General features: G+C 34.1%; 1 protein-coding gene across 6 annotated transcripts in view; it reads left to right on the top strand.

Annotated features, from left to right (window-relative positions):
* Nucleotides 1–20,385, top strand: part of DENND4C (DENN domain containing 4C) — a 130,357-nt gene that overhangs the window by 78,756 nt on the left and 31,216 nt on the right. For 4 of the 6 annotated variants that reach the window (XM_024126915.1, XM_024126917.2, XM_055087220.1 and 1 more), the window contains exons 14-23: nt 755–790; nt 877–1,007; nt 2,908–3,040; nt 5,196–5,402; nt 9,781–9,909; nt 10,101–10,245; nt 10,521–10,667; nt 15,056–15,178; nt 16,248–16,394; nt 18,812–19,974. In XM_024126915.1, coding sequence (XP_023982683.1) covers nt 755–790; nt 877–1,007; nt 2,908–3,040; nt 5,196–5,402; nt 9,781–9,909; nt 10,101–10,245; nt 10,521–10,667; nt 15,056–15,178; nt 16,248–16,394; nt 18,812–19,974 — 2,361 coding nt within the window. The remainder of the gene's footprint in view (nt 1–754; nt 791–876; nt 1,008–2,907; nt 3,041–5,195; nt 5,403–9,780; nt 9,910–10,100; nt 10,246–10,520; nt 10,668–15,055; nt 15,179–16,247; nt 16,395–18,811; nt 19,975–20,385) is intronic. The other 2 variants (XM_024126918.2, XM_024126919.2) reach the window with 1 other exon arrangement.

Here is a 20,385-nt window from a genome sequence, read left to right on the forward strand (position 1 = left end):
TAACTCACATATTTTTTTCTCATTTTTTAATAGAGCTCTTATTTTTGCTAAGTGGGTCTTGGGGCTGATTGTTTATGCAAACTCTATATTATATAAAGTTGGAGATTTTATCCAAAAAAGGTAGAATATTATGATGTAATTTTTATAGGCTCCTAATGATTTGTGTATCTTAGAAGACTTGAGTAATTTTCTCCCATTATATCCATGTGATCTAAAACTCCAGGGATATGATTAAAACTTTTCAACATTTTTGTTTACTTAAATATTGATAGTCCAATATCATTCAGTTAGAGAGAAGCTTAGATAATATCAATCAGTAATGCAGGGGTTTAGTAATAATGAAATTTTTGATTTGAGAAGCCAGGTTCTCCTTGTGATTGCCCATCTTTTGCTGCTTTTTTAAAAAAAATTAATTAATTTTTTATACAGCCGGTTCTTATTAGTTATCTGTTTTACACATATTAGTGTATATATGTCAATCCCAATCTCCCGATTCATCCCACCCGCTCCCCATCTTTTGCTTCTAAAGAGGGATTTATGAAGAAACCAGTCAAAATAAATTGTTTCTCTCTTAATAGCCATAAGAGAAATATTGTACTTTAGCCTAGTAGTATGGAGGCCACCAAATATATTGTAAAGTGTTTCATATCTGCCTAGTATTAAAAAAGGATAGTTTTTAAAATAATAATTTAAGATAATCTCTATTAAGTTCAGAGTAGACATTTTCACTAAGAATTCTTTTCTTTTTTTCTAGTTGTTTCCTGATAAAGGCACAGAGAAAACAGATAAGGTATTTTTTCTTAAATTTAAGTTTTAACGTTTCAGAATCAGGTCTTGCTTATATGTAAATTAATTGGAGAAAATAATTATTTTTAGGTTGATTTTGATTCAGCAGAAGACACCAAATTGATAGAGCTAGATGACTCACAGAAAAGTGAGCATACTGTGTTCATAATGCCACCTGAGCCACCACCTGATGATGGAAAGGATCTGTCACCAAAGTACAGGTAGCAGGAATTTTTTTAAAGAGTTGTTTGGGCACAGCTTTAATAATTTGATCTTTTGTGATTATTAGTAGATATGTTGTATCGTAATCATTTGTGAAGGTCATTTTCAAAATGTGTTTAGTGAACTAATGGAGATGAACATTTTACGGAGATATCACCAGGTATTGTAATTTAAGAATTGGACAGCCCCGTTGGAAGGGAAACCAGGTGTTTATCACTGTTAACCTAAATATTTACCATATTTTAATCTTTAAAAATTTCATTTCTGAAGAAGAAAAAATTTACTTTTGTGAGGTTCCCCCTCCCTTTGGGGGGTTTTGTTGTCAGTATAAGGACTGTGAAATTCTTATGCAGTAGTAATATATCAGAGAAAACTTAAAAGTAGAGGGCCAGGAATCATTCTTTATTAAACTTATAGGATTTGGATGGGAGTCTTTTAAGAAATTAAAATGTTTGATTGTTTATTATTATGATCATTTGAATACCATTTAATAGGTTTAGAGAATCAAACAAAAAAACTAGCACATCGTTTTAGCACCAATTCTTAATGTCTGTTAACAATTATATGTATATCTTTTTTGTCTTTTTGTACATAAATTTGCATTTACTATACTTAAAACGAATATTAGTTCATCTTGCACATATTCTTTGTGACGTGTGTTTGCCTGTAATGGTCTGAACATTTTTCCATGCCAATATATACTTTTGTGCCATTCATTTAAAATAACCACATTGCATGCATTCATTGTGATTTGTTAAACTAGTCTCCTGTGGATTTATTTATAGTTCTTTGCTATCTATACCTTTGTGTGTATACACAGTTATTTTCTTTGGCTGTATTCATAAAAGAATTTATGGGGCAAAGGGAATATAAAATAAGTGTTTTCCAAAAATATAGAATTAATATATAATCTCACCAGGACTCCATAAGAATGAAAAATGTATACCTGAGATTGAGTGGTTTAATTAAGTACTATTTTGATTGCATGTTAATTATAGAACGCTTTTTTACTTTGGCTTTGATCACTATACATTGGAATGCAGGTATTGACCAATAAGTAAATCAAATAGGAAAGGCAATATATTTCAGAAGAAGATTGGCCAAAGGAAATAACTAGGCAATTTCTGAGAAGAAATCCCAATAGTTGATAATATGAAAGTATGTTAAGCTTTTCTAGTATTTAAAGAAATGCAAACCAAATGATGAGTAGAAGCATTTTTAATCTATCAGCTTGAGGATAGGCTATTCTTCTAGTTAGAGTGTATGTAAGTATAACCTCTCTGGAAGTCATTTGATAGTGATTATAATAATTTTTATTTTCTTGATAAATATTTACCATAGAAAACTCTGTTATTGGGCATTATTCTAAGAAATTAAGTAAAAGTATTCACAAAGATAAATGTACAAAGATACTTAATTGCAAAAATTGAGAAATAACCTAAAAATGTCCAACAGTAAAGAATTGGTTAAATTATGGCACATCCCTAATATAAAAATATTCGGGATTTTTTCCTTTTAAATGTGAATGCAAGGTAGTTTTATAAAGAAAAACAAAATTACAAAGTATACTAAATGTTATATGTTAATATAAATTATCATTGAACACATGGGTCCTGTTGAAAGGGTTACTAATTCTTCTGTCAAGATATCAGGGTTTTCTGTGTTCTAGGGATTGATTGAAAATAATAGGATGCAGAGGAGCCAAAGTTTCCATGTAGATAGTCTATGTATCTTATAATTGCATCATCTTATATTTTTGAAAAAAAAATTTCTATGCAAGGATTTTGGAAAATAATATTGGGTACATTTGAGGTTTAGAAATATTCACCTAAATTCTGGCATAATATTAAGAGTTAATGTACTTTAAATCAGCAGTTCTATTTTTGCTTTTTATTTTAGTTACAAATACTTTCCAAGACTGGACCTTAAGCTTTTTGACAGACCACAGGAGTTGAAACTTTGCTTTAGTAGACACCCTACTGGGAGTAGCATTACAAACAGTCCAGCTCTCATGGCTAAGAGAACTAAACAGGTCAGATATTCTTTATCTAATTTAAAATGTAAACTATGTATATGTGATATGCAGCTCATAGTTTAGACTTGTCACCCACAGCAATCATTTGAAGACCCGCTATGGTTGTTAATGAATTAAAATAGATTTCTTGCAACCCTACTTATAATATTGAGGCTGAACTTTTTGAATGCTTATGTTTATGTTCTAAGAGAACCTTGGGAACTAAATACACTTAAAAAAAACTTTATTGAAACATAATTCATATACCATACAATTCACTTGTTTAAGTATACTCGCTGGCTTTTAGTATCTTCACAGGGTTGTGCAGCCACCATCACAATCAATTATAGAACATTTTCATCACCCTAAAAAGAAAGCCCGTACCCCTAAGCTGTTAACCCCCCAGTTCCTCCATCTTCCACAGCCCCAGGCAATCACTAATCTATTTTCTGTGTCTATAGTTTTGCCTGTTCTGGGCATTTCATAAAAATGGAATTGTACATTATGTGGCATTTTGTGACTGGCTTCTTTCACTTAGCATAATGTTTTTAAGGTTCATCTGTGTTGTAGAATGTATCAGTATTTCATGTATTTTTATTGCTGAATAATATTCCATGTGTGGAATATTTTATTTATCCATTCATGTACATGTGGGTGGTTCCTACTTTTTGGCTGTTATGCATAGTACTGCTGTAGACATTTGTGTACAAGTGTTTGTGTGGTTATATGTTTTCATTTCTTTGGGTTATATGCCTAGAGTAGAATTGCTGTGTCATATAGTAACTCTGTGTTTAACCTTCTGAGAACTTGTCAGACTGTTTTCCAAAGTGGGTACACCATTTAAAATTCCCACCAGCAGTCGGAATTTTACCACATCCTTGTTAATTCTTGTTATCTTCTGTCTTTTTGATTATAGCCATCCTAACGTATATGAAGTGGTATCTCATTGTGATTTTGATTTTTCCTCATGGTTAATGTAAATATATTTTCTACTGAATATTACATTCTAAGGGGAGTTAACTTAGGACAACCTAGACATCTTGTTTTAATACTATATCTGATTTAGGTATAAAGAGTTAAACTATGGTTAGGTGTGAGTTAAAATTGAACATCCTTTATACATATACTGATATTTTGGGGGTCTACAAAACATGGAAAATTTCAGAATGAAATTCTTAGTTCAGGTTTTACCAATTCATGTACAGTCCCTCAAATCCTAGGGGTAACCTGAGGTGATCCTTAATCCCATATAGTACACAATGCTCTCAGTGTTGTCTGAGGGGAATTTTTTTTTTTTAACCATTATCAGCTTAATAAAGGCAAGTTTTTTTAGTGTGACAATTTTGCTACTACATCTTTAAATCTCATTTTCACCAGAATTTTTTTTCCAGGCAAGTCTCTTGGAAATAGAGCTCCTAACAGTATGTTTATTTAGGACACATCCAGCAGAGGGATCTTTAGTGCAAGGCAGACAGCGGCAGTCTGACATGTGTGGAGGGCTCTTTAGTTTCTGGGAATATGTAGAGTTTGATAACGCTCAGCAGGTGACTTTGATACCTTTTTCTCTCTTCCACCTAAATTAGAATGAAAATCAGAACTAGAAAACATGCCATAAAACTATTAGGTAGGAAGGTCTGTGATCTTTCTCAGACTATGTTGCCTACAAAGGAATAGGTCTTTTTAACAAATCAGTCAGTGAAGGAATTAACACAGAAGGTAGAGTGGAAATCTTGGTGGGGAATAGCCTAGGGCATCTTAAACTTTTTATCAGGGGGAAGAGTGAGAAGACTCTGACTTTTCAAGAATGATTCTATAGAAATATAAGCTATAAATGAAATCCCTTTCATTCGTCAAACATATGAGTGCCTTCTGTGTGAGGGGCACTTAGTTACCCATTGTATTATAATAATATGAATGATCTCTGCTTTCAAGGAATTTCTAGTCTATTAAGAGACACCTGCTTGCCAAATAGTTAAGATACAGTAAAAGTGCTTCTATAGAAAGAACCATGGGGCACTAAGTAGGAAGCCATTCACAAAAGCAAAACTATGAAATGCTTGATTTTAGAGTCAAATTTCACATTAAATTCCTCTCTTCCTTTTACTTCTCACTTTTCCTGTCATACTAATGAATTTTAGTGAATGTCATGATGTTTTATTTATTCTCTTTCTAGGAGATAAAAACAGCTCATAAGTTGGCGAAGAGATGTTATACAAATCCACCACAATGGGCCAAGTGTCTCTTCAGTCACTGTTACAGTTTATGGTTTATTTGTCTCCCAGCCTATGTTAGAGTTTCTCATCCTAAGGTCAGAGCACTTCAGCAGGCATATGATGTACTTATTAAGATGAGGAAAACAGATGTGGATCCTCTAGATGAGGCAAGTATAACAAATTGAGTTACTGTTACTAAGATAAATTTTATTTGTATTTTTAAGAAAATTTAGGTCTCAGTTGCTTTCCAGTATCCTTGAATATTTTCATTAAGTAGGAAAGGTAAAAATTGTTATCCTGTTTCATAGAGCTAATACTTATTATTTTAAAATACATTTATTTAAAAATTATTGCTTTAAAATGCAGCAGAGACTGACTTCCTTAGACCAGATTGTTTGCCCTTGATAAATAGAAAAAAATATTGACTTAATTTTATTCTCGAGATAACTTTATTAGGAAGCCAATAGACCTTTCGTAAGTGGCTCTCCACTTAGGACCTGTGTCCTAGGTGAGTTACATAACCTATCTGTGTTTCAGATTATGTATCTGAAAATGGAGCTCTGAGTTTCTCAACCTTGGCACCGTTGACAGCATTTTGGCCCACGTCATTTTTTATTGTGGGGTCCTGTCCTGTACATGGTAGGATGTTTAGCAGCATCCCTGGCCTCTGTGCACTAGATGACAGTAGCTCCGTGCAATCAAAAATGTCTGCAGACATTGCCAGATGTCACCTGGGGGATAAAATTGCCCCACTGAGGTATATAATGATATTTAGTTCCTATTCTCAAATGGTTAATTTGACAGTTAAATCAGTTAATGTACATAGTGTGCCTAGACGAGTACCAGGCTGATAGTAAGCGCTCAGTGAACAGTGTGCTACATCTCTGAAGCCTCAGAACCATCCTCAGAGATAGGTAGTGGTATTATCCAACTAACGGTTGAAGAAACTGAGTAACTTATTTAGCTCTTCTCTTTGCTGTTTTTCCCTTTAAAAGTTACTTTTGGTGTTAAAATAACTAAAATGATTATTTAGAACCGGATTAGAATTTAAAATGCAGTTGGAATAAAAATTCAGAGTAATGGGTGTTTGGGGAGAAGGAGAGAGCACGAGGTTAGAAGAGAAATGCGGTTGAGGAGGGGCACATTATAGGCTTCAGCAATAACTGTAATTTTCTCCTCTTATAAAATAAAAAACTGAAACTGATAAAGCATGTACATTATTAAGATTTGATAATGCTTGTGAGCACACTAAAACTCATTTTTCTCTAAGTATTATCTGTATGTTTTAAAAAACTTTTCAAATGAAAAGATAAAGTTATAAAACAAGTAAAATATCCATTCTCACATTTGATTACATTTTCTCTCATCTGATGTTTATAAAACTATTTGGAAATTAAAAGTGCTTGATCAGAATTAGTGTTTTGTACCTCATACATTTTAATGTTTTAAAAAACTTATTCTGATAGAGGTATATCTAAGATATATCTAAGATAATATATCTAAGATATATTTTAAGATGTGCTTTAACTTTGTGCAAGCACAGAATATTTTTAAAGTGCTTTAAACTATGCTCTATGAGAGAGCTAGTATTAATTTTGTTACTGCACTCAAAACTCAAAGCACAATACTTGATTAAGTTTCTTTGATAAGTTCATAAGACAGATTGCCTGAAAAGTCCTCTGCCTGAAAAGTAATCTCCTTTATAGATATTAAGGTTCTAAGGTAGTCTTTGTTACAAGTAATTACATTTTCCTATTTTCTAACATGTAGCAATTATGACTAGTAAGCTAAAAAAGTTGCTTAGACTATTTTCCCAATAAACACTCTGATAGGAGGCTTAAAAATTTGGAGGTTAATTTGTTGTATTCCTACTTCTAACAAGTTATACTGACAGATTTGTAGTCACCTGAAGTAATTACATCTCTACAATTGGAAGAAAGAAATGTTTCTTTATTTTAAAACTTAAGGATGTATATTTGCTTGGCATATTTGATACATGTTATTTGTTTATTGATTACACATAGAATAGCACATTAAAATTTTCACAGTATTTTTATGTACATTATTTCCTTTGGTATTCCCAGCAACTCTATGAGGCAATTATATATTAGCTACATTTTACAAAGAAAGAAATTTGAAACTTAGATGAAATGACACACACATAAGGCCACCTAGCAAGTAAGTGGTTTTGATTTTTAGGTTCATACTCCATTAGAACCCACTGTCTCATTCATATGCTTAGTGTTTTGACAGCTTTGTGTTCTACATGTTATGTTGCAGAAGTTGTAATAACATAGATTTTTAAATAAAACTAGTAAAGACCCAGAAATAGCATATGCCATGTAGGCTAAATTAAAGTTAAAATGCATAATGTGTTTTGCTTTTAATACTATTTATTAAATTTTTAATGGAAATGAAATGTTTGTGTCAAGCTTATTCTTACCTCGTCTCATCAGTCTATTCATATAGATATTGTTGTACATTGCTGAGTAACAAACCGCCCCAGAACTTAGTGGCTTAAAATAACCATTTTATTAAATCTTATTATTTTATTTGCTGAAAATCCAGGAAGAATTTGAGGTGATTTTTCTGCTCCACATTGTTTTACTTAGAATCACTTGGTTGTAATCAGTTGCTAGCTGGTCTGGTCTGGAAGGTCCAAGACAGCTTAACTCACATGCCAGCCAGGTACCTTGGCAAGGTTATCTGGAAGGCTGGGCTCAGGTGGACCCCTCTTCCTCCATGTAGTCTCAGACCTCTCCATGTGGTACTTGGGCTTTTCCCATGATAGCTTAGCACTCCAAGAGCATTTGTTTCAAGACAGAGGAAGTGGAAAGTGACCTTTGTTAAGGCTTAAGCCAGGAAACTGGTACAGTCGTCACTTCAGGCAAATTCTATTGGTTATGTAATCTCAGAGGCTTTCCCCCTCAATTCAAGGGGAAGGGACATAGACCTCTCACGGGAGGAGTAGCAAAGAGTTTGTGGCCATCTTTTATCTAACATAGATATCCAAAAGGTATCATGTTGTAGGCAACAAAATACTGCAATTAAAAAATTATATCCCTGGCATTATTACTGTTTCTTTAGTTTGATGCCTGGCTCTTATACTGGTAAGCCTGGAAGTTTGGAGGAATAGTTTGTAGACTTGAGAATAAATTAATTGTCGAGAATAGTTTTGGAAAATTTTAGATTAATCCCAATTTGACATAGAAAGTGATTTACTCTTCATGGCTCATAGAATCTTAGAGTTGAATAGGACTTCAAGATGTTTTAGTAAAACTTCAACCTAAACCTGAGATGTTGAAAGTCTGTAATATATGGGACCTTGCCTATGCTTGAGTTGGCTTTGTTAGAAAGTTTGTGTTTTATGCTGAGTTCAGTTCCACCTCCCTGCAGCTTTTTTGGGACTGCAGAAGCTGTTTACTGCTTCTTTCAAGTGACAACCCTTCAGATATTTGAAGAACTCTTGTGCCACATTCTTCCTAATCACGTCATATATCTTACCTAGTTCTCCCATTTGTTCCTAATTTATGTAGTTTCCTAACACTTCTTTAACCTAGTCATTTATGAAGTTGCTCTAACAGTTTCTGAACTCTTCTGCTCCTAAATTAAACTCTCCATTTCTAGCTTTATAGTACTCATCTTTATGATCCTCTGCCTCTTCATATCTCTTTCCCTACTTCATCTCTTGAATAAAATATCCTTTCTCAAATCTTTTTACTTTCCCCACTAGTAGAGAGTGCAACTTGGCTTTATGGTACTCACAGTTGTTGAACAGTTCTGTTATAAACAGAGGACATTTTACAAGTCCCAAGAAGAGTATCTTTTTTATGTATATTTTCTTATTCTCAGATTAAGCTATAGTAGTCTTTGGCTGCCGTGTTCACTACTCTTGTAAACTGGCTCACCTCTTTGCCAGGGATCCATGAGATTCCTGTTTCATTCTTCATGGTTTCCACTGTTGTCTTCCAAATGTGATATTCTAACTTTTAGGAGTTCCCCACTGAGTCGTCCTCTTCTGATCAAATCTAGCCCTCTTCAGTAAACACATATTCTCAGAAAAGCCTTTGCTAATAATATTACAGTGTTTTTAACTTTCTTCTCATACTTTTTTTAAGACACGGGTTCATAGAATCCTTTTTGTTATGTAGGCATTCTGGAGATGCTGCTTTTAATTCCTTTGACATAAAATATAGAACATGATTTGGGAGAGAGCTATTTTAATCATGCTTGATTTTAAAAATGAATTCCTTCTCATATTATGGAAAATAATAGTTGTTTTCTTCGTGTAAACTTAGTTACTGAAACAAACGGCACACGTGCCCATAGGTCTTATGTGGAAAAGTTAATAATGCTGGTACTTCCATTAATGACTAGTTTTAAAAAATAGTTTACTGAGACTCTCGAACCAGAACAAAGGAGAAAATAGTAATAACTATTGCTTAATAACTTTGAAAAGAAGAATTGAGTAAAGTCGTTTAAAAATCTCTACAAGTCACAGACTAATATGCTAACTATTAATGCTTTGATGTTATTTTTTGTTAGGTGTGCTATCGAGTAGTAATGCAGCTTTGTGGACTTTGGGGTCATCCTGTCTTAGCAGTGAGAGTTTTATTTGAAATGAAAACTGCTAAAATAAAGCCAAATGCTATTACTTACGGCTATTATAATAAGGTAAGTAGGATTGACATTAGGCAATATATGCTGCTTATTAAGATTGATAAATTTTTTATGCCTTTTATTTAAGAAACTTCTTTTAGACGTATGGGGGTAGAATTCTTTTTGTATATATTATATGTGTATGTATTTTTTAAAAATTCAAATATTCCTAATAAAGATTATTTTAACCTTTATTTTACCTTTAGGTAGTTTTGGAGAGCCCGTGGCCTAGCAGTACCCGCAGTGGTATCTTCTTATGGATGAAGGTACGGAATGTGGTACGTGGCTTGGCACAATTTAGGCAGCCACTTAAAAATACCGTGCAAAAGTCACAGGTCTCCTCAATATCAGGTAATAAATGTGGTGGGAAAGATACTTTCTTGCTGAACCATAAGCTTTATAGACATATGAATTTTTACTTATATGAGGCAGAAAACGTAAATGAAATTCTAGTTGATATTTTCATATACTACTAAAGATAGAGGTTGCCTTAGTCCAAAATTATTTTCTTCTCTCACAAATTTAGAAAGTATTCTGCAACTTTAAATGAACCGTGAGTCACTCATGTTTAGTTTCAGAGATTACCAGTGCATGAGTTATTGAACTGCTGTTGTCCTTATCTTTAGCTCCTCAAAATGCCACAGGTGGAAGTGATGGGGACACGGTGAGCCACGGTAGTGTGGATAGTTCTAACGATGCTAACAGTGGGGAGCACACAGTCTTCGTCAGAGATTTAATCAGGCTTGATTCCACTGATAATCACTCTAGCACAGGTACTAAAATCTGGATTTTACTAACCCTTCATTTACTCTCATGTTAAGTCTTCCATTTTTTTAAAAAACTTTTACCTTCCTCTCTCAAGTTTGTGCAATATGAATACCTAAAAAATACCATACATAAATAAGGGGAGAAAGTACACCTCTGATTGCAGATCACTTCTCTTATTTCCTATAGTATAAAATAAACTTGGGAGTGCTGTGCAAAAGGCTGTTACATGGTACTTCTTTGGTGTTCGTTCATCATTAATTTGTGAAAGTATATGATATAATTGTTAGGAATTGTGAGCTGAGGAACTTGACTGTTAGTGACACAATTGCAAATCTTTTTTTCATTAAGTGGGTAATATTTATTAAAGATTTGAGATTATGAATATTAAAGAGGGAAGAAAATAAGTCACACACCACGAGAAAAACATATTCTTTGCATAGTCATTACTTTAAATGACTCTTTTTAAAATCTGAGAAACTACTGAAGCTACTTTTACATACAAAGCTATGGGCATAATCTCTGTCCTCTGAAGTTAGAAATAAGCTTAATTAAAGTAGCACGTTGAGCAGATATATGTGTGTTGCACATCCTTCTTCTCGTGTTTTTCTGTTTTGTTGTTATTGTTAATATCTCAAGCTTTTCTTTAAAAAGAATTCTGAGTCTAATTCCTGTGCTTCATCTGATGAACTTGTCTCGATGACTGAAGTTTCCTTTTCTCTGCTCTTTGTTGCTCTGCTTTTTGCTCTGTGCTGTTTCTTGGTGCTGCATTTGTCCTTGGCTGTCATGGTGTGGGGTGCAGAGAGACTTGTGTGACGTGAAGCTATGGATACACGTGTGCATTAATTCTACCCTTGAATATTAACCACTTCAGGTAATTTCCCATTTATTAGGTTAAATTTTGCTGACATGCAAGGGTGGGGGAGAGGCCTTTTGTTATATTTTAAGTACTGTTGCAAGTGGAAAGCAATTTTCGTTTTCTTGGCTTTTTCTCCTTCAGATACGTGTAATCATATACACACTACTGAAAATACCCAGCTAACACTTTATGATCAATTTGCAAAGCATATTTATCTTAATTGAAAATATGCTATGCCTTGCTACAATTCTTATTTTGAGGGTGGTTTGTAGCATCACTGAGTCAAATAGTTTTATGAGCGTTAAAGATTTCAGTATTCCAGCTGTTAAGGTGGTTTTTGCTTGCTAAAACTGATCTGCTGATTCTTGTGCTAAAAACTATCCCCATAATTACAGAAGCATGTATAAATTGGTGAAAGTCAACATAAAGCTGTAAGTTGCAATCCTGTTTGTAAATTAAATTTCTTTCAACATGTAGGAATTTTCATGAGACTTTCATTTGAAAACCACCTTATTTTATTTCCTCCTGTATTTTTTTCTTAGTGCTTATAGAATAAATGGATTTCATTTATGGAAAATCAAGAAAATAATTTGTGGTATGAAACCATTTCCCTAATAATAATAATAATAATAATAGATAAACACTCTCCTTATCCCTCTGTATTTTTAAACATGTCTCCTTTAAAGGAAAAAAAAAGATTTACTAGTAATTCTGGGAAACTGCATAAAGATTCCATATTCCCCAGTTGGGGAAGAAACCTCAGATCCCTTTTTCATATATTTCTTTTAAGCTACATTTCAAATGACTGAAGCTCTGATACTGAATTTACAGTGATTATGTGTCTCTGTAGAGTTTCTGGTGATATCATCTGATATTTTTGGAGACTTCCAGCCCAGATGCTTAAATTACTATTTTCATTAAGGATTATCTCACAGAATCTTTCCACTTAGTACCTGATACTGAGTCACTTAGCTTGTTGAGGGCATATCTGGGTTTAATCAGTTTACTCAGTTCCCAGTCTAGTGTCCATTTCATGGCACCGTAATGCTTTACCAGACTTTCTGAGGGGGGCCAATAAAAAAAAAATGACTGAAAGAAGTCATTCTAAATAGCAGGATTTTTTTTTTAATTAAAAAAATTATTTTTCATCGAAGTACAGTAGATTTACAGTATTGTGTTAATTTCAGGTGTACAGTGATTCAGTTATATACACACATATATATTCTTTTTCAGATTCTTTTCCCTTATAGGTTATTGCAAAACATTGAGTATGGTTCCCTGTGCTATATAGCAGGTCCTTGTTGGTTATCTAAATAGCGGTTTTTTTTAAAGCTTAATTCTTTTGTTATATGGCAAACCCAAAGTTTGAATGGCAGTTTAAAAAGCGGTAGAAAGTGAAAAAAATAAAAAGTGGTAGACAGTGGAAGGCACTATATTTTTTGTTTTATGTGTTTTTCATTGACATCCTTTATAATGATCCCCTAGTAACTTGCCTTTATTTCAGTTTTAAATGATAGAACATTAAAGCCAAAATAGACTTTTAAAAAACTATTTTGAAATAATTTAAAACTTATTAAATGTTTCAAGAATAGTATGAAGAACTCTTGAATAACTTTTATGTAGATTCTTTTAGTTTGACACATTTGCTTTATCATTTTCTTTCTGTACACATGCACTTTTTTCCCCTAAATTATGTGAGAGCAGATTGCATACATCTTGCCCTTTTACCTCTTAATACTTCAGTGGTATTTGCTCTCACATAACCACAGTATAGTTTCCAAATTCAGGAAAACATTGTTCTACTACTTTAATGTATAGTCTGTATTCCAGTGTTGTCAGCTATAATGTCCTTTGTGGTACTTAAACTCCTCTTTAGTATCCTTTAACCAGGCACGTTCCCCACCTTTTCTTTGTCTTTCGTGACCTTGACCTTTTTGAAGAATAAGTCCAGTTATTTTGTGGAATGCTGCCAAATTTGAGTTTGTCTGATGTTTCCCTGTGATTAGATTAGGTTATGCATCCATGGCTCTTCTACAAAAATTATGTTAAATCCTTCTGAGATTGTCACAACCCAGAGGCACACAATGTCTGTCTGCCCCTCATTGGTAATGTTAATTCTGATCACTTGATGTCAGTGTTCGGTTTCTATTAGTTACCATTATCCCCCTTGCAGATAATAAGCTATTTGTGAAGAGACACTGAGACTATGCAACAATATCTTCTTTTTCATCACACTTTCTCTTTTAAATTTATCATCCATTGATGATTCTTGCCTGAACCAATCTTTACTATGATGGCTATAAGGTGGTGATTTTGCCAAGTCTATCGTCCCCTCACATTTATAAGATAATATTCTTTTGAATGTTCTTTAGAAATGTCCTCTCATGTTTTTGAGCACTTGCTTTCTTGCATAACAAAACGTTCCTGGCTCATTCTTGTACCTTCCCTGACTGAGCTCTGGAATCAGCCTTTTCTTCAAGGATCCCAGGTTCCTTTTCGTGGGCAATAGATTTTAGAAACCAAGGTCTGGGCTCTAGAAATGCTTACTCCCTCCAGGGTGTTGTCGTTCTAGACTTTTTCAGCAGAGGTAGAAAAAATGTGTATGTATTTTAGAAATACTTCTAATTCCAAATCAGCCCCACAGGTTTTTCTTTGCCTTCCTTCAATTTCACTTTTTAAAAATCTCTCTTCTTCCACAGTAAGAATCTTGGATCCCAAAATCATCACATTTACTCATTTGCTCAGTCCTACAGTGCACATAATATAATTTCAGAATTGCTATACCCATTCCCCTGTGAGAAATAAACCTAAGGAGTTTAGGATTTGACTGTTAGCCCCCATGACTAGGGTATATACTCAGAATAATGTGTTAAAAGTTACACATTACATTACTCCCCCATCCTTTCAGTGTGATCATGTTATTCATAAACAATTGGTTTTGTTTGTTTCCATGTGCATTCAGTTTTAGTTACACCCTGGCCCTCAGTTTTGCTGATTTAAGTTTTTGAACATGTAGAAGTTAATACATTTCCAAAAATAAAAACAATATGATAACCATATTTAGAGAAGTTTCCTCTCTCTTTATCCCTCCCATCCTATTTTCCCCCATCCCTTGTAGGTAAGCAGTTTTATTGTTTTCTGGTTTATTATTCCTGCATTTCTTTTTGCAAAAGTAAGCAGATATATGTTTGTTTTATTTCCATTTCTTTCTTACACAAAAGGTAGCATTCTGTAGATGCACTCCAAAAGAAACTTTCAAAACATCTTATCCAAGTCTACTAATTTATAGATAAGGAAATTAAATTAAGATTCACTGCTTCCAAGTGTGTCATGGTTTTTAGTCTTTGATGTTCCTGTTTCTACTGTTCTTTGCTTCTTACCATTGTTGTAAAATGTTTTGTGTGCTTCATGAGCTTTCTTCTCTTCTTTTTTTACAAGTTTAATTGTGTAAGTTGGTGGAATTTCCTTTTGACATTTTATAGCTGGACTATAAATATATGAAAACATTTATATGTCAGCCTACATTCTTTTTAACAGGTGGTCAGTCTGACCAAGGCTATGGGTCTAAGGATGAACTTATAAAGGATGATGCAGAAATTCATGTGCCTGAAGAACAAGTATCAGGAGACTTGATAACCAAAACAAAAGTGCAAACAGAAGGTTAAGTACTGATATTTACTAGCTTTACTTAGAAAAATACCTATATTAATTAAAAGTCTTATTTGATAATTTTGGTGATAATTTCCAGAAATGTAAAGTCTGGGCTTATAAGATACTCTTATATATGATAGATTTTTGGTAGTCTCTGAATTTTAGAACTTAAGAGATCTTTAGAGACTCTGTAGGTCAGGCCTCAACTTTGTAGGAAACTGCAGCCCATCAAGGTATTCATTTGCCAGTGTTAAATAACTACTTTGTGACAGAACCAGGAGTCATCAAACTTGTATTCCAGTGTACCTTTTATTTTAAAATGCTCTTTCACTAGAAGTCCTTCAAATATCTAAGTCGATATTTTTCATTTGTAGCTTCCAATATAGTCTGTGTAGTTTTCCTTTTTTGTAGGGGACTCATTGAGATAGAAATGAGAAATGATTTGTAGTAGTCATTTTAAGGAAATATGGAGGAATATTTTGGCTTTTTGATAATACGATGTTCTTCCTATCCTCTTACAAAAAAGTACACTTTCGGGGCTTCCCTGGTGGCGCAGGGGTTGACAGTCCGCCTGCCGATGCAGGGGACACGGGTTCGTGCCCCGGTCTGGGAATATCCCACATGCCACGGAGCGGCTGGGCCCGTGAGCCATGGCCGCTGAGCCTGCGCGTCCGGAGCCTGTACTCCGCAACGGGAGAGGCCACAACAGTGAGAGGCCCGCGTACCGCAAAAAAAAAAAAAAAAGTACACTTTCTTTAATGATGTCACTTACTTTATGCTCTAGAATTATGCAGAAGCAAGCCCCTCTCCTACTTGACAAGTGATGAGGAGTGTGACAGAAGGCCAAAGCCTTAATTTATTCGCTCAGGAATGCTCAAGTTAGGATTATGAATGATAAAGCATTTATTTCAGTCAGTACTGGCAACATTTATGGCATAAAATAAATCAGTAATAAAATAGAGAAAAAGTATTCACCCTCACTTAGAGAAAAAGTACATAAAATATATTAAAAAAATACTTTGTTTCTGTTCAAAACTGGCAAAAATAGGAATGATAACATCCAAATATTTTTTCCCAGAGGTATGCGATGTCTCTGCTGTTGTGGCCAAACATTCACAATCTAGTGCAGAGCCCCAGAGTCCTACTGAACCTCCTGCATGGGGCGGCAGTATTGTGAAGGTTCCATCTGGTATATTTGATGTCAACGGCAGGAAAAGTAGCACTGGTGAGTCTTTACATATTGGTTATTACAAATTTAAAATACACTTCTATAGGTACACATGTGTCTTTAATGACATTATAAATTGCTAACTTAATTGTAATGAACATGCTAAAGAGCCAGAAGTAAGCTGAATCCTATAAATGTGCTAAAGAAGAAATTAAAATAGTTATTTAAAGATAATTCATTTTTAAAAGGAAGGATATTAAGTGTGTTTAGTTGTTATTTGGAATACCTTTTCTTATTACAGTGCTTGTTCTGAGTTCCATCCTCCTTTCCTATGGTTGATAATGAGAGAGGACTGTAGGACGGGCCTGCTATACTCATCCTAACAGAGAGGCAGTTATGTGGTCAAATTCCAAAGGGCTTGTGTGTGGCAGGGTAGTTCCTAAGTCTGAAGGGAAATGGAAGAAAAAGATTCACATCACTTAATGTTCTGCACAAAAATACCAGCGGGTCTTTAATTTTTGCCCATTTATTCTAGGTACTCTGAGCCACTTTCTATTTATGGTTAAGTATTTGTAATGAATAACTCTGTTGTGTGTGACTCCCATGAATTTGAGTTTACTGCCTTCAATTATGTGTAGTCTTCCCAAGTACCCTAAAGGCATACGTCGAAGTGTATGATTTTAAAAGACAATGAAATTGGCCTGCGTCATTTGCCTTTTGTTAGTAGTAGCTACAGTTCACTTCCCTAAAGTCAGCGGTCTATCTGTAAGTGTTATCTATTGTATGACTTTATAGAAATTAATTCGCTCAGCTTTTTAAGTCAGTGTGGAAATACTCCTTATTCCTAAAGTTGTTTTTTCTTTTTTTTAATTGTGATACCAAGTTCGGTTATTTTACAGGGGGTGAGGGGGTAGTGTTTTGCTAATGAGGTGGAGCTACAGGTTTTTTGAAAAAAATAATTGATATATATATTCTTTATCCCATTTTCCCAACCTATTGATAGCAGGTTAAAAAAAAAAAAAAAAGGAGGGCAGAATTTTCTTCATCGGAGATTTAGAATCTTCTCAGAATATTGAAATGGACATGGTCTGGGGACTGGTGCATTTTCTTCTCTTTTTATTGATCTTATTTCCATGTTACGTTTTGATGTAGGAAGATTTATTCTATTAAGAAAAGAGGAGGTGGTAATGAGGCTTTTACCAATATATCAAACAGTCAGTTTTACTTTAAAATTGAACAAAATGTGACACTAAATTTCCTAGAAATGATATGAGAACCAGTAAATTTGTAAAGATCTTTTCTCAAATATTGGTAAAAGTTTTCAAAGCAGGTACAAACTTTGGAGTTATAAAATAGGCTAACTTAATTCCCTTAAATGCTTTAAAAATATCTCTAAATGCTTATTATTCTGTTTAATTGGAATGATTATGATTATTAGTAGATACCAATTTGGAATATTAAAAAGAACCTTGAAATCAATTTGGAAGATGAAAAAAAAAGATCTTATCAATGACAACTTTCCCCCCCAAACTCCCAGGTCATTATACTTTTTAAAAAACAAATAAGAATCCTAAATATGAATGGGTAGACTTAAGTTCTGCTAATGATGCAACTAGAAATAGCTTTTGGTCTTGGCGTGGAAAAAATTGCATGGTAGCAAAGAGTTAATGACTGCCTGCATCCCCCAAAGCTGGGGGAGGTTCCTACAGACACTGGCATAATTTTGTTCCACTTGCTCAAACAAGATTGACCCCTCTGTGAGGGCTGGGATTATGTCCGTTTTATTCTCCATTGTATTCTCAGCACCTCACATAGTGGGTGCTAGTAGGAATTCAGATATTTGTTGAAGGAATAAACATATCTGAAAAAATTTTGGCTATTCAGATTTTTATCAGGCTTCTTGGAATTTGCCGATTCTAAGCGCTCCATTCTAGATCCTTTTACTTTGGAGAAGTAAGGGTTTGACTATAGCAAATATATAATTTCTCTATTATTATGAATTTGCTTTCTGCAGGGTAGATTACTGGCAAATACTTGTTGAATTAGATAGATGAAACCCAAGACAGAAGAGATTATTTCTTTTTAGGTCTGCTATTTAATGTGGAATATATTTCTTAAACTGAATATAAAACTCTTAAAATATAAAACATGTTTATAGATGTATACTTATTGATAGATGTGATATCTTTTAGTGAACAATACAGGTATATGCAGTATATATTGCACGATCTTTTTTTAAAATGTGTGTGTATATGCATAGAGGATGAAAGGCAGATTATACATTAAAATGTTATCTCTGAGAGGCAGGGTTGAATGGAGTAATTTTTGGACTTTTTCTTTTTCTGTATACCATCTTACCTTTCTGAACCTTTTACTCTGAGTATGTGTCACTTTCAAAAATTAGAAAAAAACATTTTTATAAAAGTACATCCGAAAATAGAGATTTATTTTTATATTGTACTTTCTCTTTTTAGGTAGTACATCAAATGTACTGTTTTCTACTCAAGATCCAGTTGAAGATGCAGTCTTTGGCGAAGTTACTAATCTCAAGAAGAATGGTGATAGAGGAGAAAAAAGGCAAAAGCATTTTCCGGAGAGAAGCTGTAGTTTTAGTTCTGAAAGTCGAGCAGGAATGTTGCTTAAGAAGAGCAGTTTGGATTTGAATTCAAGTGAAGTGGCTATCATGATGGGAGCAGATGCCAGAATACTCACAGCAGCATTGACGAGTCCTAAGACTTCTTCACTTCATATTGCAAGAACCCATAGCTTTGAGAGTATTAGCTCTCATCCAGCTGACACTAGGACTCGTGTGTCTGAAAGCATTTGGGATTCTGAGCACAGATCTTCATCAGTGTTAGAGATGCTTGAGGAAAGCCAAGAGTTTATAGAACCTGTGGTTGATGAAAATGTAGCTAAAACGACTGTGACAAAGGATACATGTGACAGCCTACAAAATGACAGTAATCAGTCCAGAGACTTGAAAGCAGGATCCAAAGATCTAGTAAATAGGAGAAATAGTTTATGTGGTGTTGCTAAAGCTATTGAGAGGGAAGATGTTGAAACTGGACTAGATCCTTTGTCACTTTTAGCCACTGAATGTATAGGAGAAAAAACTCCTGATTCAGAAGATAAGTTGTTTTCTCCAGTTATTGCACGTAATCTGGCTGATGAAATTGAAAGCTATATGAATCTAAAGAGTCCCTTGGGTAGCAAGTCTTCTAGTATGGAATTACATGGAGAGGGAAACAGAGAGCCTGGCACTACCAGTGCATTTATTCACCCTTTAGAGAGGAGATCAAGCCTACCTTTAGATCATGGTCCTGCAGCACAGGAAAGTCCTGAAAGTGAAAAAAGCTCCCCTGCAGTGTCCAGATCTAAAACTTTTACTGGGCGTTTCAGGCAACAAACTCCCTCTCGAGGTCATAAAGAACGTTCAGCTTCTTTATCAGCACTGGTCCGTTCTTCACCACATGGCTCATTGGGTTCTGTGGTAAATTCTTTGTCAGGGCTAAAGCTGGACAATATACTCTCAGGGCCCAAGATGGATGTGCTAAAATCTGGTATGAAACAAGCAGCTACAGTAGCCAGTAAGATGTGGGTAGCTGTATCATCTGCCTACAGCTATTCAGATGATGAGGTAAGAGTGTTTTATGTGTGTCATCTATCTGATGTTGGAATGTTTGGAGTATTTTTTAATATATACATTATTATTTAGATATTTCTGGTAACTTTTTTATATTTTAAAACATGCATATCCTACTTCTTTCTTGAAATGACTTCAACATACATGTAAGGAAATTAATAATGAAGAAATAGAATATCAGGACTACTTTGTAACTCCACAGCCCAGTCTAAACTAACACATTAAGTCTATTGATTTGAAAGAACTAATGATTAATGTTTGATTTAATAATGTTATATTTGCATAGCACTTTACTTTTTAAATAGCTTTCACCTGTGTTATCTCTTTAAGATATGTGAAGTCACTCTACAACTCAATCAATAGATTTCATACTGCACAACAAAAACTGCTAACTATTTATTTATT

Source organism: Physeter macrocephalus, chromosome 9 (genome assembly GCF_002837175.3).
Source record: "Physeter macrocephalus isolate SW-GA chromosome 9, ASM283717v5, whole genome shotgun sequence".
Classification (NCBI taxonomy): domain Eukaryota; kingdom Metazoa; phylum Chordata; class Mammalia; order Artiodactyla; family Physeteridae; genus Physeter; species Physeter macrocephalus.